The sequence below is a fragment of the Megalops cyprinoides genome, chromosome 11, assembly GCF_013368585.1.
Source record: "Megalops cyprinoides isolate fMegCyp1 chromosome 11, fMegCyp1.pri, whole genome shotgun sequence".
In the NCBI taxonomy this organism is placed as follows: Eukaryota; Metazoa; Chordata; class Actinopteri; order Elopiformes; family Megalopidae; genus Megalops; species Megalops cyprinoides.
In genome coordinates, this window is record NC_050593.1 from 34,549,983 (window position 1) to 34,575,115 (window position 25,133).

At 44.2% G+C, this 25,133-nt stretch overlaps 2 protein-coding genes across 2 annotated transcripts; both read right to left on the reverse strand.

Annotated features, from left to right (window-relative positions):
* Positions 1–1,668: 1,668 nt before the first annotated feature.
* On the reverse strand, positions 1,669–11,049 carry LOC118785536 (acetylcholine receptor subunit alpha). The gene is made up of 9 exons (XM_036540260.1): positions 10,830–11,049; positions 8,390–8,532; positions 8,250–8,294; positions 7,824–7,933; positions 7,261–7,456; positions 6,386–6,623; positions 4,401–4,624; positions 2,388–2,627; positions 1,669–1,929 (listed from the first exon to the last, which is right to left on the reverse strand). Exons 1-9 carry the CDS (start codon positions 10,882–10,884, stop codon positions 1,798–1,800), a joined length of 1,383 nt encoding a protein of 460 aa, XP_036396153.1. The 5' UTR covers positions 10,885–11,049; the 3' UTR covers positions 1,669–1,797.
* Positions 11,050–14,356: 3,307 nt separating this feature from the next.
* On the reverse strand, positions 14,357–24,448 carry LOC118785534 (N-chimaerin-like). Its single transcript, XM_036540258.1, has 7 exons — positions 23,718–24,448; positions 22,264–22,348; positions 18,212–18,385; positions 17,389–17,466; positions 16,394–16,531; positions 15,346–15,451; positions 14,357–15,083 (listed from the first exon to the last, which is right to left on the reverse strand). The coding sequence occupies exons 1-7, from the start codon at positions 23,967–23,969 to the stop codon at positions 14,912–14,914; spliced, it is 1,005 nt and encodes a 334-aa protein (XP_036396151.1). The 5' UTR covers positions 23,970–24,448; the 3' UTR covers positions 14,357–14,911.
* Between the last annotated feature and the right edge of the window lie 685 nt (positions 24,449–25,133).

Genomic DNA, 25,133 nt, shown 5'->3' on the forward strand with positions numbered 1-25,133 from the left:
GGGAAATAACTGCAAATCGGTGGTTCTGTTGACAGTTGGACTTTTGAAAAGTTTGAAAAAGTAACCTCATGAAGTTTCAAACGAAAATAGCAGAGAATGACAACAATTTAAAGAGACCATACTACTGATGCAGCCTCGCCTCGTCATGTATAAACGGAATGGAAGTAGGCACTGGAATGCTTCCTCTGATGCATTCTGATTGCACTGTTTAGCCTAATTGAGAAAATATTGCGCTCGAAAGTCTTTCATCATTAGCCATGATGATTTTACTGGACACAGCTAAACCACGGTGCCTCTCAAGCAGTTTATCTACCGCCACTCCCCCTGTAGCGTAAAGAGAACTTTTAAAAACTGATTTCCGCTGATCAATTGCTTGTGATAAAAGTATCACAGTGCACCAATATTTTACTTACTTGCGTCACCACTCGATTTTGCGTCGTTTAAGATTTCATCGTATTTATAAAATCCGCAAACGGTCCACTTTGCACAGAGTACAAAGCGTTGATAGCTCCTGTGCCAGCCTACAGAAAACCCTCTGCTCCTGTGTAATCCGGGACTTTTGGAGTGATGCAATGTTTCCAGATGTGGTTTGTAATGAAATTCGGGGAGGATAAATTGCAATAAATAAATAAATAAATAAGTAAATATGTTACAAACACGATTCACACTCTATATTCAATTATCAAAACTACCGTTGCGTTAAAAATGTATTTTTCAGGACACAGCAGTTTATTGCAGCAAACGTCCCCTTCACTTGAAATGTTTCAAAGTAAGGATAACATAATTAAAGTTCAGGGAAAAATCACACATTTTGGGAGAAAAGTTACAAACAGTGGGGGAAAAAAACACCTCCAGAACATTACCTGAAAAAGTTGATTAATTCCTTCCTTGAGCGATTTCTCAATTTTAATTAATGACAGGAACAGACATTTAATTGCGACTTAAAAACTCTCTTAAGAGGCAGGTGGCTCATGCTGCAATTTTATGTTTTTTATTATTCATAATTATGATACACATATTTGCTGAATAAAAAAATTAAAGGTATAGCATTTTTAGCAGCAAAGTACGGAGGTGAGACAAAGAGAACGCGCAGAGATGACGCTGTTGGCCGTGTGCTCTGATTCCCACTGAAAGTCAGTCTTGGACAGCATCATCCTGTTCCTCCAAAGCTGGGTCATGTTTGTATGAGGCACAGTGCAACATCCCTGCTTAGAGCTGCTAGCACCTTGCTCCACAATGTACCATAGAATGATGGCAGCAGACTCATTCGGATTCCCTTCAAAAAGGCTAATCTCACATTGTAAAATGGCTGTATTAAACACATATTAAAAATGCCAATTTTCGCTCTTCATTTCAAACTTTCACTCTTCATTTCCTTACCTCCTTAATGTGTTAATGTTTTAACCTCCCTTACTTAGCATACCAGAAAATGCAACACTCACAAATTCCCAACTTATGAGACAACCTATTTAGTCCCAGAACAACCTATTTAGTCTTTAGTCTGAGAACTGTGGTTATAAATTCCCTGCTTCACACACTATGCTACAGCTAATATGAAACATAACATTAACTGCAATATATCCACACAGATAAAATGAAAAAAAAAAAAAAATTTTAAAAGTAAGCTGCAGCATGGCACAATGTCAGTGTCTGAAACTGGTCCTGTTCTGTGTGAGGTAAGGCTGGTATGGGGGCTCCTATAGCTGCCTCTGTGACTGTGGGTCACGGGTCATATGAGGATGGCGTGGCGGCTTCTGTAGCCGCCTGTGGTTCATGGGGTTGGTGCAGCCCGGGTCTCTAGCCCTTCATGCTGAGTTCGATGAGGCGGCCGGCGAACACCCCCACCGTGCCGATGATGCACACCGCCATGAAGACACACAGGAGGATGTGATCCAGCACCATGGCAACGAACTTCCACTCCTCCGCAGCCTGGAGAGACGGGAGAGCCAGAGAGGAGTAGCGGAGAAGAGAGAGTGAGAGAGGATAGACAGAGGAGAGATGGAGAAGAAAGAGGAGAGAGATAGAAAGAGTGAGAGAGGAGCAAGATAGGGAAGATAGAGAAGAGACCAAAGGAGGCAAGAGAGAGTGAGAGAAGACAGAAACAGTCAGTGGAAAAAGAGCACAGGAGCAGGATGGAGGATGACTACAGGACAATGCAGTGAGAGACCTCAGAGGAGCAAAGACCTGGCTTTTGATGAGCAAAGAAAGAAAAATAGTAGTGAAGGCAAAGGCATCCTGTTCCTGTTAAATCGAATTTCAGCCCTTCGTCAGACACCTGTCCTGAAAAAAGTCCCGCCAACCCTGAAATGCTCAAGCCTTGATGTTTCCCCTTCGACACGTTACATCAGGACGTTTCCAAAATCCCAGGCTGCCGCTCGGGGTCTTACGTTGTTAGCCTCCTCGTCGGACTTCATGGTCTCGGCGATGTACTTGACCCCCTCGATGGCGCTGCGGACGTCCGGGTTCTCCATGATGGGGGAATGGAAGGGGATGGAGGCCGGGCCGGGCCTGCCCGAGATGTCGGAGATGTCAAAGTCGGTGCTGTAAATGCGCCTCTGCTGCTTCTCCTTGGACGGCCGCTTCATGGTGGAGAAGAACATCACGTTGGGAATGGTATCGATGAAGATCTGAGGGAACGAGAACACAGCCAACATGCAACATGTTTCTCACAGAGATCACATCTAACCAAACAGTACACACCGCTCTGTTACGTTTTTATGTTCATGGACTGCAAGGATCAGATGATAAAAACACTGATGTCTGGATTCTCTAAATGTCGGTCTAGCTACAAATACACTTTAAATTTGAATACATTTGTATTGTCACACTGCATTGTCTCACTGACAACAGTGAGAACACAGGGAAAACACAAACTGAATGTTTTTACGGAGACCACATCTAACCAAGCAGAACACATCGCTCTGTTATGTTTTATGCTGATGGACTGCAAGGATCAGGTGAAAAACTGAAACAGTGCACACATCACAAGACATATGTTGAATACTGTTCCATAATAATACAAAATATGGTCTGTTGTTACAAGACACTGATACATATTTATCATGTTACCATAGCAGCCAGTGCGTTTTGTCAGTTTTGTAAAAATACAGTTAAGACAGACAAAATGCACAGTACAAACATACATGTACTGTTCCATCACAAACATCATCTCTTCTGACTTATGGCAATATCAGAGAACAGCTCATATTTTATTTTGAAACAAATGTCAGTCCTACGTCAGATACTACTCCGTTGCAGTTAGCGGGCTAATTGTCACTGTTTGATATCCATTATGGAGACTACAGTGTCTTGATAATATCTGTGTATAATTTTAGCTACAACTCTCAAGTGTAGCTAAAATATCTCATAAACCAAACAAGAAAAGGTACAGCATTTCAGAAAAACGGTATTGCTCAAAAACCAGGTCATCCACAGAACTAAACTGAGGGTTGTTTTGATCAACAAGACACATGAATATAAATTTGGTATGTTTCCTTTAGTTGCTGCTTTAAGACTTAAGACAGCTTTTTGAACATGGCAAACATTTTAAAACAAAACTAAATATTCACATATAACAGCAAAGACACACTGTTGTGTATAGTAATGTACTGTAGATGGCAGTACTAGATAAGATATTTCCTCTGTGTGAGATAGTTGCAGCTAGGTATAAACTAGTGTTTCCCAAATCTGGCCTTGGGAATCCACTGTGCATGCTGGTTTTCATTCCAGTAGAACTTTCAATTAATTGGGTTCTATGGAGCAGTTGATTGTAGACTGACACGGATTTCACTTTACTTGACAAGAACAGTTACATCTTTTTTTTACAGATAAATATTGCAGCAAATACAGTTATATTAAGACAGGGATACTGGATCATTAAAAACAGTAATTTGAGTTTTCTGTTCTTTTGATTCCCTCTGGAAAATGCACAATGTGCAGCCCTTTGTGACAATTTTTATTTTAAAAAATGCACTGCAACAAATAAAACTTGATTGATTGACTTGCTAGTTCATTTGAGCCCATTATATTAGTAATACAGATAGCTATTCAGCTTTATTTTTTAACAATAATTAGCTGTTCAACAGGGCCTGGAAGTAGAAGCAACTGTAGAGCTAGTTCATGCATTTTTGGCCAGAAGTAGAGAATGCTTAAAGGTTGCCGGTTCAATTCCCCACTGCGGCACTGCTGCTGTACCCTTTGGCAAGGTGCCTAACCCAGAACTGCCTCAGCAAATATCCAGCTGCATAAATTCACAACATTGTAAAAACCTGTAATTGATATAAGTTGCTCTGGATAAGAGCCAATAATGTAATAATGTGTGAATGACAGGACTGCAGCAGGGGAAGCCCCAGTGATATACGTCACTGTGACTCGGCGAGCCCGGGCCAGGCTGTACCCACCCTGCGGACCCAGGGGGGCATGGTGTGGGTGCTGGGCGAGCGGTGGTGGGTGTTGATGACGATGACGGTGATGATGATGGAGGCGATGACGAAGACCATGGTGAAGAGCATGTACTTTCCGATGAGAGGGACGGCGCTGGAGGTGGAGGGGATGAGCTCCACGATGACCAGCAGGAACACCGTGAGAGACAGCAGGACAGAGATGCTGAGGGTCATCTTCTCACCTGAGGGGAGACATGCACACACATACACATGCGCGCGCACACACACACACACACACACACACGCGCACACACACACACACACGCGCACACACACACACACACGCACACACACACACACGCACACACACACACACACGCACACACGCGCACACACATACACATGCGCACACACACACATGCACACATGCACACACATGCGCGCGCGCACACACACACACACACACACACACACATACACACACACACGCACACACATACACATGCATGCGCGCACACACATGCACACACGCACACACACACACATATGCGCACACACACATACATACACACACACACAGGTGGACACACACGCGCACACACACACACACAACATACAGGGAGTATATGTCAGATATCTGCTATCTGCTGTCCAGACATATCACATTTACAGCAAATTAACAGGAGCTGGCTAACTACCATTAATACCTACAGCACATAATACACAAAGTAAGAAATCAGATGCACAATATGCTATAAACACACAGCATATGTCTCACTGTGGCCAAGTAAAACAGAACTGACAGGGAGGCAAGATGATGTCAGGTTGCAGGCTATAAATAGCTGTTCTCTGTGCACAGACATTAAGCCGGGTCACAGTACAGCAGATAAGTGACAGACACACATATATCATACAGCAGGCTACAGAGAGCTGTATAACACATGCTCTGGTCCACACAATGCACAGAGAGCTCACACACGGTAAGACTGTGAAACCTCAGTGTGTGTTCAGACTGCTTACTGGCCTAATATTCACGATGACACTGCGTGTATTTTGTGTGTGTGTGTTTGCCTGCAGAGATGAGAGAGATGAGATAAGGGATCTAACCAATCTCTCTTTGAGAGAGAGTGCTCAGGCTGATGAACCAGCAGTGACAAAGATAAGCACGGAGATGACGCGGTGGCCAGGGGCAGGCTGATGAGACAAACACACTGTGCTTCAAACCATAAGCCATAACCATAAACCATAACCATAAACCAAAGCTATAAGACAGCTCCCACAAGCTACCCCAAACGGCCAGGGGTATGGGCCAGCTCGCCCTGGCCACCGCGGTCCCTGCACTGAGCCCCTGTCACGTCTGCTCCTCCTCCCCTCCTTCAGAGGAGCCTGTTGGTCCACCTCTCACTCCGACTCCCATCTGAAGTCACAGCGCTGCTGCTGACAGGGTTCTCCATTCAGACGGAGCCCAGCACTGCTGCAGTGTGACAATACCGAAGTCAGGTCACTACAGAAATGGGCAAATGCCTTCGCAAGTAAAACCCTCCTAGGTGAATTAATAATAAAACGATTTTGCTTGTAACTGCAATGCAGTCAGCATCAGGTTCATTTAGAAACAGGTATCTGCCTTTGCACCTAAAACCCTTTTTGATGAATTAATTACAAGGTTTTTCTTGCAGCAGCAGTACATTCAACATGAGCTAAGATTCCTTTAGAAACAGGCCTTTGCACCTAATTCTTCCCTTTTGGAAGAATTAATGACACAATTTTGCTTGCAAGTGCAGTTCAGTTAACATGAAATCAGGTTCCTTTAGATACAAGCGAATACCTCTGCACCTAAAACCTGCTTAAATGAATTGACTAAAAGATTTTGCTTTCAATTAATTTCAAAATTTAACATTTGAAATATCACAGATCACACAGCTGTTTTCAAGGCAGGTGAATAACCGAGTCAGCTCCTCTGAAGGGAATGCTGGATGAACGGTGTGTGGGAGGGGACAGGGTACCGGAGTCGGTGGGCAGGTAGAAGACCAGGCCGGTGAGGAAGGAGAAGAGCATGCAGGGGATGATGACGTTGACGATGAAGTAGAGGGGCAGGCGCAGCATGAGGAAGTGGTAGGTGATGTCCAGGTAGGGCGTGTCCGGGCAGCAGGCGTAGTACACCCAGTGCTTCCAGCTGCGGTAGTCCTGCATCACCCACTCGCCGCTCTCCATGAAGTTACTCAGGTCCGGCCGGTCGCTGTCCTGCCGGAGAGGCCATGGGTCAGTGCTGCACATTCAAAGGGTTTCACTTATACAATAAAATCAAATTAATTAAATGGAGATGCTTTGCCACTGCTCAGGTCTGGCCGGTCGCTGTCCTGGAGGAGAATCCATGGTTCAGTGCAGCACACGCAAAGGGTTTCACTTATACAATAAAATCAGTGGTTATATGGAGCTGCTTTACCACTACTGAGGTTAGGACAGTCCTTATACTGGGGGAGAGGCCATTGGGAGGAGTTAAACAGCTACATCAGTACTGCACATGTGCTAAGGGTTTCACTTCACAACATTAAATGGATTAAAGAGACCTGCTTTGCCATTATTCAGGCCTACATTTTTTAACCGTGCAGTGAATGCCAATGTGAGAAATGTGAAGTGCTAACTTTAATGTGCTCTACACCCTCCCTGGATTACCTGTTAACTGGAAAAAAAATATAAGGGATCTACTGCAGTCTACCGTCAATATGCATATGAAAACTGAAAGTGTTTAGATGGAGATGTAGATGTGAATTACAAACCCAATTAATACATTCAAAGTGAGGATTTCCTGTCAGGTATGGCAAGATTACAGAAGAGTTCTCTAAGCCGGTTAAATCGGCAGAGTTCGACGCGCTGCTACCGGGTTGATGACGACCAGCTTGCCGTCGTAGGTCCAGGTGCCCAGCTTCATGCTGCAGTTCTGCAGGTCGAAGGGGAAGTGCAGGACGATGATCTCGCAGTAGCTCTTAAAGATGGCGGGCGGCGTCCACGTGATCATGCCCGTGTGCTCCAGCAGCACTTTGGTCTCGTGCACGATGGCGAAGTCACCGTCAGCGCTGCCGGAGGAGCAGACATCGGAAACCGGCTGCATGTTAACGGACGACGAGAGCTCTACCTGCCAGATGAGGTACTGACCAAAGCATGCCTGCCTGCCTGCCTGCGAGTAAAGTCTAACGCTTCTACATGGTGCTGTGGGGATGGAGCTGGCTGTCAGGAAGATATTAAGTGTGACTCCGTAGCTTATGATCTTTGGAAAAGTTGCGATCTGGAGCTCAGATTCAGACTCAGTGGTAATGTCATGTAGTGTTCTCAAAGGGTGAGGAGTCACTTGGTGAAAGAATCTACCACCTACACTCATGAACATTCATGTGAGTACTGGCCTGCCCTCCATGTGTAACTGACACTGAAGAGGCAGACTCTTACTTGTTATAGAGAACGAGGTCAGGACGCCAAATGTCAGTGGACGGCACTCTAATCTTTTTGATTCCGCCGTAATCGTCCGGGTTCCACTGTAAGTTCACATCTTTCCATTGCTGAAAAAAGCAGGCAAGTACAAGGGAGATGATATGAAAGGGAAAACACAGAGAGGAAGCAAAAACAAAACCATCAGCAGTCAGTAATGAAATAACAGTTTTGTATCACAACACATGGAAAAATGAATACTATCAAAATGATCTAATTTTAAAAAATGTCCATGGAGGACACTTGGATCTCTTTCAAAGTATGACTGCAATTTGAGTTTTATCTTCTACATCTAAGCCAAAATATACAGCATCACTGGCAAGTAAATGTACAATCTCTGCCTAACGTTGGCACATTCAATCCCGTACACAGCACACAAAAACACACCTGCTTCAGTCGCACGTTGCTGGTGACGATCTGATTGACTTCATCCTGTCATGAGAGGGAAGCCATTATCAGGGGTTTGAAAGGAGGAGAGGGAAGGATTAAATGGAGGGAGGGAACAGGTTGTGTCGCTCGTTCCGTACCACGCTGATCAGCTGAATGAGCTGCAAGCCCACTGTCACCACCACCGCGTCCTTGAAGTGATTTACAGGTCGCACCACCTTGTTGTACCCGGTGAACAGGGTTTTGACCAGCCGGGTCTCATCTTCGGAGCACCAGCCAGACCCTGCGGGAGACACCAGACACCTCCCATAGACTTCGACACTTTACATGTCAGGATGTGGCTGCTGTTTCCCGGGTTGGCCACCAGATGGCCACATAACTTCCTGTGTTCTGTGTCTCATTTAGTTACTGTCGTTCATCTGTGTTAGTTAGTTATAGTTTATACCTCTGTTTTTTGTTATTAAAGCCCTACCCTTTGTTCATGTCTCAGAGGTGCCGTGCGTGCGTACACTCTTGCACCAAGCCTGTTTTGAATCTCCTGTGTCTCCAGTAAAGGTAGCTTCTTTTTTTAGAACCAAACCTCTTGCATCTCAAGTCATTTCTGCATTTGGGTTCACCCTACTCCTTGTCACAGAACAGGCCATCACGGTGTCGGCCTACAGCACGGTATGAGGAGCGCCTAGCAGACCCAGTGACATCGTGACACTTGGGAGGCACTGCTGTCCCTTAAATCAATTTCCTTAATGTCCCTCCCCTCGGCAGTAGCCTCCCCACACTGTGTCCCAGGCTCTCTCAAGGTCAAGTCTGTCTCCTTGTAAAGCCATCAGGTTGATTACACCAGTGGTGGTAATTGAATGTAGTGACCATCACAGAGAGATTCCCCTCATGTCGAAAGCAGCCTGCATGCCCAAGCTTAGGGAGGGGGACAGCATGTCAGAGACCATAGCCATAGCCCTGTCACTGAAGTAAAGGAGAAAACAGAAGTACAAAGAGGAGTCTGGGCAGGAGCATAACTAACTATTCTAAACAATGCTCCTCATGACAACCACTTCTGGAAGATTGGCAGGCTGTCTGGAATGGAAAGACAACACGGTCATTGTTGAGCATCTTGAAATTTTTCACAATACCTTGTCTGGTCAGTGAACACTACATTTAGTCCTGACTCCCGCAAACCCAGCTCCACATATCAAACAGGACAGAAAAGGGTATTTTCACAGCGTAGATGCACTAGCTGCCCTGACTGCATTTGCACTGATGAGAGATTGCAGCTATGTAAACAGCAGACTAGATGAATGGGAGGCATTCCACATGTGTACAATATCAGGCAGAGTGAGCCAGTCAAAGTCACCAACTCACATTCTGAGAATGTGCGCAATGGTTTACTGTAATCTCTGTAAATAGACTGATGTCACAAAGATGGCTACAAGGAAACCTAAACAATCTCACTGAGCATTACTGTGCCCTACACGGATGATATTCAGTAGAATAGGTTCGGCAAAATGAGGCAGCGTGGCCCCAATGTGATGTCGTTTGCTGTTGTATGTGGTTTTTTTTTTGTTTTGTTTTTTTTTCTTGCTGGTTGAACACACTATTAACAAAGCTCAGCAGTGATAGGCTCCGATTCTGTAAATCTGATCCTTTACTTTCCCCCAACTTAAAGCTGATCAGTTTTATTTGTCTCAAGTGAGCTGTTTATTCCAGTTCCTCTGGTTACTTCCTACCCTGGTGTGCTGGGTAGAATGTGCATGTTTGAAAGAGCCATCCATCTCGGCTATTATTACAGTTAAGTGTCTGCTATTTCCACAGTGGGTTTGATCCCCACGGTCGGTATCGGGTTACACTCAGCGAATGACCTTGAAGTTTTGCTAGAGTTTTACTTATATAAGGGGACAATCCCTTCAAAGCTTTAAGTAATTTCTCCAGATATCAAGTAAAAACGAATTCGTAATAATGTTATTGAAAAGAGAATGCCGATTTAATTTAGAGCTCATCAAGGAACAGACACATTGGCGGTATTTTACAAATTCACTGTCCTGCACAGTGATTGACGGAGAAATGGCCCACATGCACATGTCAATCAAGAAACTACTCTTGACACCTACGGAAGAAACATTGCACTGCTACAAGTTCTATAAGTCTATTCTATTTTCACCTTGCATTTCACCCTGGTGTCTTCTTGCATTCGCTTATTGTAAATAAACAAGCGACGTTTTAGTGTCTGTGGTGAATTTAACTGGCACACCGGTTAAAGAGTCCAACGTATCAAATTGTTCTTGGTTTGTTTGGAGCAGTTGAGAGTCATCTGATAAGATTTCTTCATTTGCCGCAATATACAAAAAATAACAAATAAAGTAAAAAAATAACACGTGCTTTGACGGAGATCTCGGTCGAAACGCATCAGCACAATGACGTTCTATCATAATAAATTTCCGCAAAAGTCAGTGAGTCAGTCATTCAGTTGTTACAGTTCAGTGGGATAAACTGTCCTATTCCTTCCGGGCTTTAATAATCTTTCAAAAGCAAACAACGGTACAACTGTTTCATCGAGAGTAGCACAACGCTATCAAACATGCAACTTACCTGCTAGAATACTAAGAAGTGGGACAAGCTGGGAAAGAATTTTTAAATAACGCATCGCGTGTGTATTTTCAAAGAATAATTAGTTATTTCTCGACTAAACAGGCGGCGGTTAACAGTGAAGTATTGGAAGGATCCCAGTGCTCTTTAAACCTAGGAGAATAGGCTCGAAATTAAAAAGTTGTTGCTGTCTGCGCCCGCAGCTCGGGTGACGGGAATAGCTCTGTTGTTATGCCGACATCATGTGTTCCAGACCGACAGCTGGCGTTCCTCCGTTGCTTTTCACCTGCGATTGTATGTTGCGTACGCATGCTGCGCGTACTGGAGGACAAAATCGGTCGGAAATAAATAAACCAATAAATAATGAAATAAAAGGATACAATTCTTATTAAGCTTTTAAATAATTAAATATTGAAATAAAACATACTAATTATTCAGTCATAAAACAATCCAAAATGTACATAAGTCATTGTAATTGATTTGATGCATAAACAACTGCAAAATGCAAAAAGTATTAGTGGTGATTAGTGGTTCCATGAATAAGAGATTTCATCTATCACACTCTGTCAATCAGGACATAGAGTGACAGGCAAAGGACAGATAAGGAGCAGGAGCAAGCTGCCTAAATGAAGTACCAGCATTATGGCTCATACGGCTTACTGCATTCCTTTGACATTCACCAAAAACATATCCATACGCTGTGCACGGCGTGAGGGGCATGCCTACTTCAGTAATATGTATGCCAGATTGTGCTCCCCTGTTCCACATTTCTACGATTTATTGACTGCTGTTCGCAGATGGTTCAGAGAGTCGCGCCAGACCCTGGCCTTCCTGTGGCAATGAAGGAAAAAGACAACTCAATTTCTCTTTGGCCTCCGCCCATTCAATCTGCCGGGCAATCACCTCCCGGCTTCATCCATCTTACTTAGGAATAGCTGACAGTGCAGGGGAGTCCTGAATCAGGAGGCATCTCTTCTGCCTCTTCTGCAGCCTCCGTATTCAGCACAGGCTGTCTGCATCCGCAGCCATGGAGAGGGCGCCCCCTGTAATCACGGGGAAAGGCAGCTCAGTGGCGCTGTTCAGCTCCCATCCTGCAGGGGGCGTCCTGTGCTTTCAGTCTGCGCCCTGAAGTAACTTCCCTGCAGCCCTGGAGGAGGTGAACACACGCCTCTCTTTCCACTTCTATCTCAGACGTGACTAATACACAATGTGATAAGTGCATCACATGTCCGGTTTGATAGGTGAGCACTGAGTGACCCCCCCACCCCCCCAGACCCCCCACCACTCCCACCTTAGTCTTATCTGTTCCCCAGTCCTGTTTGAGCTTATCCTCTCTCTGGTGAAGGGATTAATACATGTGTGTTACTGGCATATTTTCATCAGTTGTTTTCCTCTTAACAATGAAAGTGATTAATCCTCCAGTTTCAGGTTAGTATGCCTGTAGTCCAAATACAGACATGCTAAACTGTTTTATGGTGTGTGTTTGAGAGGCAACGCCCCTGACAGAAAAGTATATCCTTTAAATTTAAATTTAAATATGTGGATCAACAGCATATTTTTGTTGACAAATGCAGAGCCATTATCAATTCAAAGATCTTATTTAAAATCAAAACCGGCTTTTACCTTGAAGTTCTCTCAACAGCAAAATATGACAGACTGAGATTAGTAGGTGGGACATCAGAGCATGAATTTACAAAAAGAAAGAAGACAAAAGCTACAGACCAGTGTTTGAGTTCTTTACACCGCACACATGGTAAAGCTGAACACAGCCAGAGGATTCAGGTCTGAGTACTTTGCACAGTATGGGATTTATCATGCCGTTGTATTTTGTTATTTGATAATGTAGGTCAGCTTATTTAGGTAAGAAATGCTTCAGGTGTAGCTCTGTCCAATCAACAAAGAAGCTTGCTTATCTCATCAAAGGAAATGGTAATATTTATGTTCATTAGTGTGAATAAATGCAGACATAGTGCATTTAAAAAAAAATGCATTGAATGCACACTAGAGCAAAACTAGCACAACAGTAGCTCAGCAATGGTGCTTCTGTTTCATGTATGGTTACAAGTGCCCTTACCAATACAGGTATACATGCATAATAGAGCTGTCCTTTACAATGCTGGTTTTTGACTTTTCTCTCTGAAAAGACTTTCTTTGTTTTTACCGATGGCACACATTAGCATTTTGTCTGACACAGAGGAGAAGTAAAAAAATAATGAAACAATACCTCAAAGTCAGTGAAGGACAGAGACGCTTCAGTGCACCAGGGAACGGCAGTAATACTGTTTTCATTTAGCAAATGTTTCAAGTTAGCTAGTGAACCGGACCAGATGGGATTTATTTTAGAATGCTCCATCTGAATTCATACATTTTGTATTGGCATGTTTTATTGATAAATGATTCAATCATATTTTGGCAAAGTTGAGGAATTAGTTTATAAATAAATCATTAAAGGTCAGCAGTTACCTTAATTCATACTCTTGAGCAAAAGGTGTATTTTTATGCAATACGGATTCCTTGATGACAAGGACACCTAGGAATAACTTCTCTAATAGCAGCAGCAGCAGCCAAAATTACAACTGAAATGATGCGCATGGGAATCAGCCCCCGGAATATTCATATTTTTACAGATTTATGACTTACATAATAATCCAAGCTAAAAGCTACTTTTCCCCTCACTTAGAGCTGGCGTTCTAAGGAGCTTAATGGGATTTTACAGAGAATTAGGAACTATAAACCTTTACTATAAAAAAATTACTGGCCATCACTTCTAAATTAGTTCATTTATATTTTTATTACCCCCAACACACACATCAGATCAGGTCTGTGCTTTCCACACACATACACCAAAATGGTTCTGGATTTAATAATAAAATCAGAAGAAAAAAAAAACACATTCCTTTTTGAATGGAGATAATACAAATCAAACAAAGGACTTCCCATTATAACACAACAATTAAAGAGTATTTAGCATGTTGGAAAAATATTGAAAGATATGCTCATGATGGAATGTTTATCTTGTAATTTGACTAAAAATTAATGAATTCATGTGACACAGTTAATGTGTGTGATTAAAAATGTCCATTGTGCTGAGGAGGGCATGTTGGGAGTGCTGTATGAAATGTATTGTTCTCAGAGTGCGTCCATCTGAGGGCGGTGGGGATTACCGTGATTGACACGTTGGAGGGGTGGCTGCGTGAGGACGCCTGCACCCTCTCCATCACCCGCCTCGCTGTCACTCCAAATATGCAAATGCAAAACGTGCTGACCTCATTTGTCAAGGTCATTTTTCCGGCGAAATCTAATGCAACCCTGACCTACATGTCCCCAACGGTCGAGATTGATTTCATCACTGAACACGCAGGTCACCAGCAATGGGACCGATTCATACGACCACACAAAACACTTTCCAATTCTAAAAGCAAGATTTAATAAATTAATATTTCCATGCTACAAATAAAGTACAAAATATTATAACCACAACGGGAACTAAATATTTAGCAAAGCAAATTGCATTTTGATAGATTTTTACAGGCCTGGTTAATTCAGAGAAGCACAGGGGAGTGATTTCTTCCTTGCCATTATGAAGGAGATTTAATATTAACCTTAAAAGATCCTTTATATAAAAAGCAATAGGTCAGAGGTCTTCACAAAGGTTTTAAAAAAGGTACTCTACTGTAGGTCACATTCAGGTACATAGTGTTTCACAAAAACTACTGCCCATTTAGCAACAATGGGCTACATCCACAGGACCAAACTGAACAATGCTTTAAGACTCAAAAACAAACATGCTGCAGTACTGATACAGGCTTTCCAAAATATACACTTCCCCACCTTTGGTGTGCCTCAGTTTCAATTACCCCCGACAAAAATGGGGAGAAAGACATGCAAGATCTAGCTTTAAGGTACAGTATCCACACCCATCCGAAGGGAAGGAAAAGCTATCTCCAGTAGTGGTCCACTGGGAGTGGAAAACGCTTCCTTATATCAAAGTCTTTGCACAAAAAAACAAACAGAAATAAGATGGTATCATGCTTATTTCAAAAGGGAATTCCTTCATTTGTCTTGTACTTGGACTTCGCCCCTCGTCAGAACAGGACGTCCTCGTTCTTGATGAGAGACTCCACCACCTGCCTCTGGTAGCGGATGTCATTGAGCGCCGTCATGGCATCGAGGTCTTGGCCGCGCATCAGGGTGGGGCCGAAAACGATGGCCAGGTTCTCCGCGTTCATCAGGTTCTCCTTCTCGTTCAGTGTCACCCTGCGAAGAGGAGGCCAGTGTTAAGAGAAGGGAGCACGCCATACTAAAACTAACAAAAAAGAGAAAAAAAGATTCTTCCAAGAACATAGTGTGGAGCACAGCGTGGGAAACGTGACACCTGGGCAGCAAGTCTAGACTTAAAATCATCTCCTGTTGCATTTTTAGAGGTCAGAGGTTAGAGGTCAGAGGTCAGAGGTTAGTGCAAGTAAATAATAAAGAAAAGTCCACCTGTTGTAAAGTCAGTGCAGTGATGCTCGCTCACCTCTTTAAGTGGGCCATGAGGTACCGCAGAGTCTCGAAGTGTGCGGGTGGGAGTGACCTCACCGCCTCGGCCAGGGCCTTCACCCGCTCCTCGGGGTCTGACAGCTCTGCAACCCGACACACGAGATGACAGTCAGGCGTGACAGACCCTGATCCTCACGGCAACGGCTCACAGGCCCTGCAGTCTGTACAGTACCAATCCAGTACAGTACCACACTCTATACGCTCCATACACTACAAGACCTGTTCAACTTTATTGCCACATCCACTGTTCAGTTGTTAGGGATTTCATTTGGTGAGCTCATTAAAATGAGGACATACACATCAAAAGCTACAAAAAACACAGAATCCACAACAGCATGTACCCTCACACATCCACACAGTACAATATAGTAGTAATTGCATAATATCAATACATGATAAGCAGCAACACTTTCACCAAGGAAATATAATACTGTAATATGATAATGTGTTTCTTTCTTTTGTAGCAGAGACCAGTAATGTGAGGCATGTTAGAAATACAGTTTAAGCCTTGCTGTAACATGTAACAGCTGCCTTCTTTTTTCCAAATCAGATTAGATAGGCCTGCTTCCTCTACAGGAAAACTGGAATAAACTTAAGTTTGGGAGGAAAAGTTGTCTCTTATCCAAGCTGTTGGAAAAAACATGAATCTGCTTCTCTAGTGAGGGAACTCAGGCAAAACTGACTGCACTCATTACTGATCAGGAAACAGAGTGCAGGAAGGTTTTTGAGGTAATTACCAATCATACTGCAAACAAAAACCTTCAGGCAGTCTCTACTGTTCCACAGCAGGTAGTGATTCACAGAGGACAGAAAGGGATGGAAAATGTTGGCTTAATATCATAATATCATATTGTGTCACCTCATTCCGTTGGACTTATCCAATAAGAGAACCCAGGTACAAACATTCCAGCACACTGAGGTGGAGAGACATCTGGCTTGTTCACAGGTATGTTCTCTCTCACACACACACACACACATATATACACACACACGTGTGTGAGATGTCTTTTTTCTTTCATACTCACTGGCAGCCTCGATGAACCTGGGGTAGGCATCGTACGTTATGACAGGAACGGGCAGTTCCCTCAGGTAGAGTTTAAGTGCACCAGTGATGATATTGATGTCTTCATAAGCATTCACAGAGATGTCTGCCTTCTCACCATCTGTCAGGAGGCATTGAACAGGTTTGTGTTAAAACAGGGACAGCACTGAGATCCATAGAGGAAAAGGGGATTCTGCACTGCCATGTTTTTCTGGTCGTCTCAGGATTGACTGGCTTTGCAGTTTTCAGCTCTGCCAGAGGACTGTCAGCTGTTTGTCCTCTGTCGTTCGGGAGAAAGCAGAGCTTTCCGCGGTGCAGGGCATGGCCTAGTTCTGCTGTAGGTCCGCGCATCACGATTGCGTGAGCGAGGCTGACATTGTGCCGGGGGCGATCTCATACGAGCCGCTCTGGCTGCGACCGGGTTCATGGCTCCCAGACTCCCCCAGCTCCATCACAGCGTTCTGGGCACACCGGTCTCTGAGAGGCCTGAGAGGGTAGTCTCTGGGGCACAGCTTAGAGGGCTCCTCCCCCTTCCCGTAACCCGTAAGACCCACATAAACTGAAATCTGGAGCCATTTTAAATATACCCCGCTGTGGCTTCCCCTTCTTTTCAATCAGCTGAAGATGTTAGATTCACTCATCTTTTCTCATCAGCGGTGTGGCGCTGACACTTTGTAAAGTCGATCGAACCCACAGTAAATTCAGTGAGTGGATATTCTGAGGGGCAAAGTAATCCTCTTATAGGTGGAGATTAATCTCATCATAAGTGTGTCATTTTCATATTGATGTTTGTTTAATGCTGCATATATGCTGCATAAAGACATCAAATTCTCAATATGTAACACAAAATGAACTAAACACAACACATCATGAGTACATAATAACAGTCCTTACTGGAGTGCTTGCAACACTACCATGCGGCACACATGGGGTTTGTTAAGTCTGAATACAGCAATGGGTGGTCAAAGAGAAACATACCTCTGTCAAATGTCAGCTTGACATCTTCCACTGAATCACTGAATCCTGATACTCTGTACAGTCCTTCAGACTTCAGCCCTTCAAAGAGAGACAAAGAGATCCACATTTTCACTGCATATGAAACTGAAGGTCTTGGCTATGCTGAAAGAAGCCATCCTACAGACTTAAAGCTTGCATGTGTTTGCACTTCAGAGCGCCCATAAACAGACATAAACAGACATTATTTACACATATCTGACTGATAAATAGTGTCACCAAAACAGCGATTATCATTTAGACAGCAGTGATTTCAGAATTTTCTGCATTGTTCTGCAGAGTTATCCACCCGGAATAACATGAAGAGAAGCAGAGACCCCACATAATCACTTATTCCCCGTTACACCTGGATAATTAACCACCCGGAGACTGCAGCTCTGGAAGCGTTACTCTGGGAATTCTTTCAAGAAGGTGACCCAGCTGGAAAAACACCTCCATTCCTCTCTGGCACAAACCCGATGCGGAGACAACAAAAGCATTTCTCACCAGTCTCTGTCTCAAAGAGATCGCAAGCAAAACAACCAAGAGCTTTACATCTGTTCCAGTGGAGTGTGATTGGGGGGGGGGGGGGGTTATGAGTGGAGGGAAGTAAAAACAACACTATGCAAATCAATAATAATGCAGATGCTAATGGCTCCGCGCAGCTGCCTCTCAGGAAGTAGCCCAGCCAATATGAGTTTCCACACTATCACTCCTCCTGTCCCCAGACAGCACTCTCTGCTCCCGCTCTCTGTCCATATCCTGTCTCTAACCGCAGACCCGTGAGGGACGGGCGTGTCCCGCTCACCTCTGGACTCGATCTCCCGCACGCACATGTCCACTACCATCGGCCGCGCGGCATCGTGGGCCTTCACCAGGGTCGTCAGGTCGCAGCTGTACACCCTCTTGACGTGTTTCGGGTCCGGCTTGCAGTCGTTCGGCACCATCTTGGAGCACTGCTTGTGGACATTGAGCCCACAGTCTGGATAAGACAGGGTGGAGAAAAGAAAGATTGAGCACACAGATCCAAGCAAACAAACCGCCCCCATTTTCAAACAGACATTTCCGACGTGCTTTCATCCACACAGCTCAGAATCTGTGCTGTTCCAATGGCTGGAAACTACTTCGTGACCTCAGGATTTTTACCTGTTCAGGTTAAAGCAATAATGTAAACAGAGCAATAACCCTATGAAAAAAAGTTCGTGTCTCCCGTAAAAAAATACATATTTCATATCCAACATCTCAGATGTGACTAGGCCCCTTGTTTATTGTTCCCACACCAGTGTGCTCTGTCCCCCGGTGACATCACTTCCTGGCATGCGGCCAAGGCTGTTTGTGTCACCTTGAACCCTCGAGTGACTGGGATGGACGGGCCACACACAAAGGAGAGGGTCTGGAAGCGTCCCCTCATTACGGCACATTTGTGTTTACTCATTCAGCTGCTGCACACCCAGCACAAAGGCCACCCTGAATCACTGCTCAGCCCCCTGTACATTCACATTCACTCCTTTTCAAATGATATAAAACGTATTTAAATCACCCACTGTGGGGGTGGGGTGGTAGTGGGGGGGTTAAACAGCCACACGCGGTAGTTAAACCAGAGCACCTGAAATAGTCTATGAAATGTCATATTTTAATAGTTCACCGGGAAGCTTATGATGATGAAGTGAATTACTGTTGGCTGAAGTGCAAGTTGCCCAGTTCTTAGTGGAAGACACTGTGTGACAGCCAATGTCAACATGACAACATGCCAAGCGGGGACCAGTAAGAACAAATTAGGAATGCCCATATTCTGGACCTGATGTCTCCAATTCTCACCAAAGTAAGCATGAAGGAAAAACTCTTGATAATCTGATACTAGCACTGTACAAATCAACACACAAAGTACCCCTTTGACATTGATATGCTATAACATTACAAGTCCTTCTTGTAATTTTGATATCCATACTGAAAAATGAGTTTTTAAAACAAATATTAAGATATTAAAGGCAGATGTGTGTGCATCCTCAAAGGAACTTTCATTAAAGATACAAGGGATAATATTCACCGCACGCTAACATGGAAATAAACAGCTCTGTCTTTGCGTCACTCCTTGAGTGTGAGTCTGAGACTGAGGCACATATATTTGAGGACAGGTCTTACTTTGGAAAGAACACAGACGGATGCTGGAGGTCCCCTGTTCCTGCCTGTAAGAAGAGCTCTCAGAGGGAATTAATCTCTGCTCTGGAAGCAAACGCAGTAAAAAAAAAAAAAAAAAACAATGTAGCCCGGAGGACAGAGCATCAGGCCTGCATCCCCCACCCTCCTTCGGATCCTCAGCTACGCACAATAGCGGAGAGAGCAGCCCTGGAGCCGCTGCAGGCGACCAGAGACCTATTTTCCCAGCTCTGAATGGGCCTCTTCCGCTGAGCCTCACGGAGTCGTGCGCTTAGCGAAAAGTCACAGGAAGAATCTGGGGCTGGAACACAGCTCCGTATCCAAGGCTTTCAAATCCAGTATTTTTATAACCAGAAATGAAATCGCGTGATCCTTTGATGCTGAATTTAATGAAAAGACTAAAGAGATTGCTGTTATTTCATGCCATTCTCACTGTTAATTTGGAACAATTGTTTCCAGTCTCTTCCATTACGACGTACAGCTCATCATAACATTCTGTTAATAACTTCATTCACTTTCTATCATATAGATGCCTGAAATGGCTATGTATACATCTGACGAACAATTTGCACTGAGTTTAAAAATGCACTGAGGGAATTTACACAGCCTTCAATTTCAAGGATGCGGAAACATAGTTATCCTCAAACACATGAATATTTCAACAAGGTGACAGCTATTCAGGACAGCAATCTTCATTTCTGAGGCTGGCCTCTAAATATGCAGAGAACCTTGAAGTCCAAGTGTTGTAAATAATAATAGTTAAAAAAAAAACAAAAGAAAGCACTCCAGGCACTCCAGAGGCTAACCCACAGTGCTGGTGGCTGCATTCTCAAGGTGAGACCACTGTGATGAGGGCAAATCATGATAAGATTCAGTTCCAGTCTTTGACAGCGCAAATTAGATCATCAGGTCATGTGACATTCAGAATGCCCCTCAGACCAATACACCCTGTACCCTTGTTAATTGTATCACTCATCTTTCCACCACTGATTAAGTACCAGACACACTTAACCGATTTCTCTCAAACTGTTGGACATGTTTATGATCATTTCCTGTTCACCAAGAAGCAGTTTCAGGTCTGGTGTCAGCTGTCACCACTGTGTGACGGAGCTCTGATTTTAGCTGCTGAATTTTAATGCTTCTGGAGCGGGAGCCGGGAGCCTCCTCCTCATTAAAGAGACATGCCATCTTTGTTTTTCCTGGCTGGCATGATGGTGGAGGGCTGGGGGCGTTCTCTGGCGAGGAACTGAGGCAGAACACAAGCACGCACTGCAAAAGACTGCTTTCCTGGCGCCTGCCCAAAAGAACGCTTCACACATACACGAAATAACGGAGAGGCAAAACTTCAGAATGCAGACTGGTACATTGAGTAAATGTCCCCTGTGCCTCTTCCTGGTGTCATGCCTGAGTGTCAAGGTCTCACGACATAAAGAGGGGAATCATCTGCATTCAGATGCCGCCTACTTCCAGAACTGGGCGACCACTTCATAAATTTTTCATAAATCATTCATCACTTACCTCCCACAAACAAAATGTGTAGCACCCACTGTTCAATAAATTATACATGGCATACATACATTGGTCTATATTACGGCTTCAAACAAAGAAAATTTGTTCTTAAAAAAAGAACAAAAAAAAAGAGATTAAAAAACCTGAAAAATTTTGCCATGAATATTTTTTTCCGCTTGATCCTTTTTAATTAATGTATTAATGCATGTAATTAACATGTAACAAGTTCATGACCCCAAGCACTATTGAATGCCTATAGGGACGAGATGAGTAAACCTCAGCAAGAAACAATGAAATCTCACTGCCACAAATACAAACCAATAACGTATAATAACATACACACCAATAACATATACCGTCTAGGGATACAATCCTTTCAGCAAATATAACACATTTCATTATATTATAGTATGGTTTTCCTGCCTCTGGGAATTGCAGAAAAAGACATTTCCACAATCATGTTCTACAATATGGGCAATGAGCATACTTTTATTAAATCTGAGATAATATGCAATGGCTGTGAAAAATGTAAATTTGAGGAATCAGTTCTGGCTGGTTACGCATGTTTTTGATGCTCTTTGTGGAGGCAGTAATCGGAGAACCCCATCAGCCAGTATATGTTTGCAGATATATTTCAAACAGACCGGTGCATGGTGCACAAATCAAACCCAGTCTGCACATTTTAATCATAACTACACTGATTCTGACTCTTACAGAATATTCAACATGACTGGCCTCAAAAACACCAAAACCTTCAACCTAAACACATATTGTGTGTACACGTACACAATCAAGTAATATAAATTTTTATGATTTTAATATTTTGTATGTGGAAAGTATGTACTGAAACCTACTAAAACATCCATGATCAAAAATTCAGTTATATCTAAATTATATTACTTCTAACTGTATTGACATAATCTGTGTTAACTGAAACAGAAGTATTTATGATGCCACAATAAAACTACATCCAGGTTGTTGTCTGTATCTCGTATTGGTGTCAATTTAGGATTAATTTAGGAATTCATAATTATACTGTAGTTGAAGGCCAGGCTACAAATATTCTGAACTTATGTAAAGGAAATCAGCCCCACTTGATGTGTACGTCTCCCTCTCATTAGCAGTAGACATAGTGTGTCCAGAGATTCAACTGTGTTTGATTCAGAGATAAGCCAGCACAGTAAGTAAACGTACCTTCACATTTGACTCCCTGAGCAATCAGCCCCCACATGAAACTGGCACAGTGCTCGCACCAATGAGGCCCTCGGAAGGTGTGCACCTGCAGGATGAGAGAACCCAGAGTCAGGGCATGACGCTTACTGCACGGACACACAACCTCTCCAACGATCCAGCGTCTCAATGCTAACTCTCAAGCTAGCCAGACAGCGGGATTATCCCAGTGTTGAGGATAAGAGCCGTTAGAGCAGAGTTAATTCTGACTGGGTGCCTAATCCACTCAAACAATTAACAACTGGTGTGAAAAGGGATGCTGCTGAGGCAGGAAACCTGCCCCACGACCTGCATCACATTCACACCTCTGTGACGCTGCACCGGAGTTTGTGGGGGTGAGTTGTCATGGTAATCTGCTATGGCAACATTAAAATACACCTCTGGCAGAAAGAGGAGCCTCAGCCCACCAGGTAACGGCTCTGCCAATGAGCAGTGTTCGCACTGGTCGTCCAGGGACAGGTAAAACTGACAAAATCCTCATCCAAGGTGTTTACCATCATCTGTAATTATAGCAGAAAGAACTAAAATCTTTTGTCTTAGAGCAGCAAGCCCTGGATCAGTCAGTGTTTTGTTATAATAATAATCGGTATAACAAATGAGACAGATGACATAACATGATCATAAAACCATCAAACAGTTCTGTGACCCCTTTCTTTTCAGTATTTATTCTAAGCTGTAGGGAAACTGTATTTAGAAGACAAACAGAAGTATTACATTGTATTGTCATGAGACAATTTGTTTATTTTTTTCATGATCATAAAATCAAAGTGCAAAATTAAGCCTTAAATCTGGCTGATCCTCTGCTTGGATGCATGCTGTATAACACACCTGCTCTACTGCATAAGATTTCTGGACTGGAGCATTTTTGCCCTGGACAGAAATCATCTTAAAAGGGCTTTTTAAATCTGTGGGAGACCCTTAAAACTGAGAAGCGGAGCGTGCAGCGGCGCGAGGGCTCTGCAAATGTCAGCAGTTCGGCAACCTCAGAGGGTACCCCGCCCCCCTCCCCTCTGCACTTCATTAACCCCCCCCAAACGGGCGAGCCAGGGCTGGCCGTGCTGACAGAAGCCAAACGGAGACACGCTCCCCCGTACCCTCCTCCATGGCCTAATCTCTCCATCTGCTGCCCAAATGAGCAAGCAACAGTCCACATGCCTCCCAGCTGATTCTCCCTTTGAACAGGGCTCAACAGACAGAACCAGAGCACTCCTCTCTTTCCCTGCCAAACGCTCTATCCGCTGCTGTGAGCAAGTGTGAACACACAGCAATAAAAAAAAAATCCACAACAAACAAAGCCCCACACAATTAAGAGGGCATTATATTGCTCTGGATGAGAGTGATTATTGTAAAACACATGACTGAGATCTGAACATAAACGAAAACAGAGGTTAAAAGCGGAAGGGCGTGACGGGCATTACCTTGAAGTTGTGGACTTTCTCGCACTTGGGCACATGGTCGCTCTCCTTCAGCGTGGCTCTGCGGACCAGCGAGGTGAGCTGCGAATAAGCCAAGAGTTTGAGAGGTTGCCAGAGCGCGGAGGGGGGCTTCTGCGGCCCCATCCTCATTCCCAGGGCGGCCGCCAGCATGTCTTGCTGGTTTCCCTCGCGCTTGGGCTTGTGCACCAGGGACTTGTCTCCTTTCCGGCCGGCGCACGACTCCCGCGACGGCATTGTAACACTCGCACACCACAACTTCAGACAGAACCGGACAGACGCAGAGAGATGCGGTGCAGAATCGCGTGACTTTCCCACGAGATCAGCTTTGAAGCCCCTTTTTCTCAGAGCTAGCCTGTACTTTGCTCTGCTCCTTGCATGGTTTCATGGAGAAAAGAGCTACTGTGGCACAGCAAGAAAATTGATTACACGCACTCAAAACACGAGCTAAAACAACTGGAGCCTCTAGCTAGGAAGAAAAAGCACGAAAAAGTTGATGAAGCCTCTTCACAACAGTGAGTGCACAAGAACCATGAAACTATAGAAGCTGTTTTAAGGTCCTGAGCTGGTTGAGAGAGCGAGCCCTCAGAGCCGTGATGTGTTCCCGCAGCCTCCCTCTGTGTGCATCCACATGCAGATGTGCTGGGCTGTGTTAATCCTCTCCTCCCTGTGTGGAGCTGATATTCTCCCTGGAACGCAGACAGCACTGTGCGGATGCTGCCAGAGAACCAGGGAGGAGGTGGGAGGGGGCGGGGCTAGCGGCTTTCATGCTGGATTAGACAGGTCATATTAAGGAAGCAGCTATCCAATCAGAGAGGGGCTGTTCCAGCCCTGTCGCTGAACAGCCCAACCCTCCCCCCTTTCCCTGTACAGGCCGAGATGAGCAGGAGGAGAGAGTGAGGGAGGGTATCCGGGTGGGATGATAATAAGCAATGAATGAGTCATGGCTCATCACTGGGGTTCAGCTCTGCTCTGAGCTGCAGACACTGAGGCTTCGCATTAAGACTGCTCTCTGTGGACACTCACAATGCCAGGGACCACAAAGGGACCTGTCCCACACAGCCATGCACTCAAAAAGCATATCATTATTCAGCAGGAATCCACTCTTTCAAACTGTCAGACTTTCGAAATGATTCGAATATTTCAAATAATGGTTATAAATGGTGTTCATATTTATAACCCCCCTACACATACACACACACACACACACACACACAGACAGGCACATCAATCACTGTGACCAGTGCTTATGCAAACGGGATTATGCAAAATAAACCTATTTTCATGCAAAAGAGCTTGCAGATTTCATTCATTATGTGACCCAGGGACAGACAGCCCATATGTTTCCACTGGATGTAATTAAAAGCTGTACATGACAGATTGCCTTTAAAACCATATGAT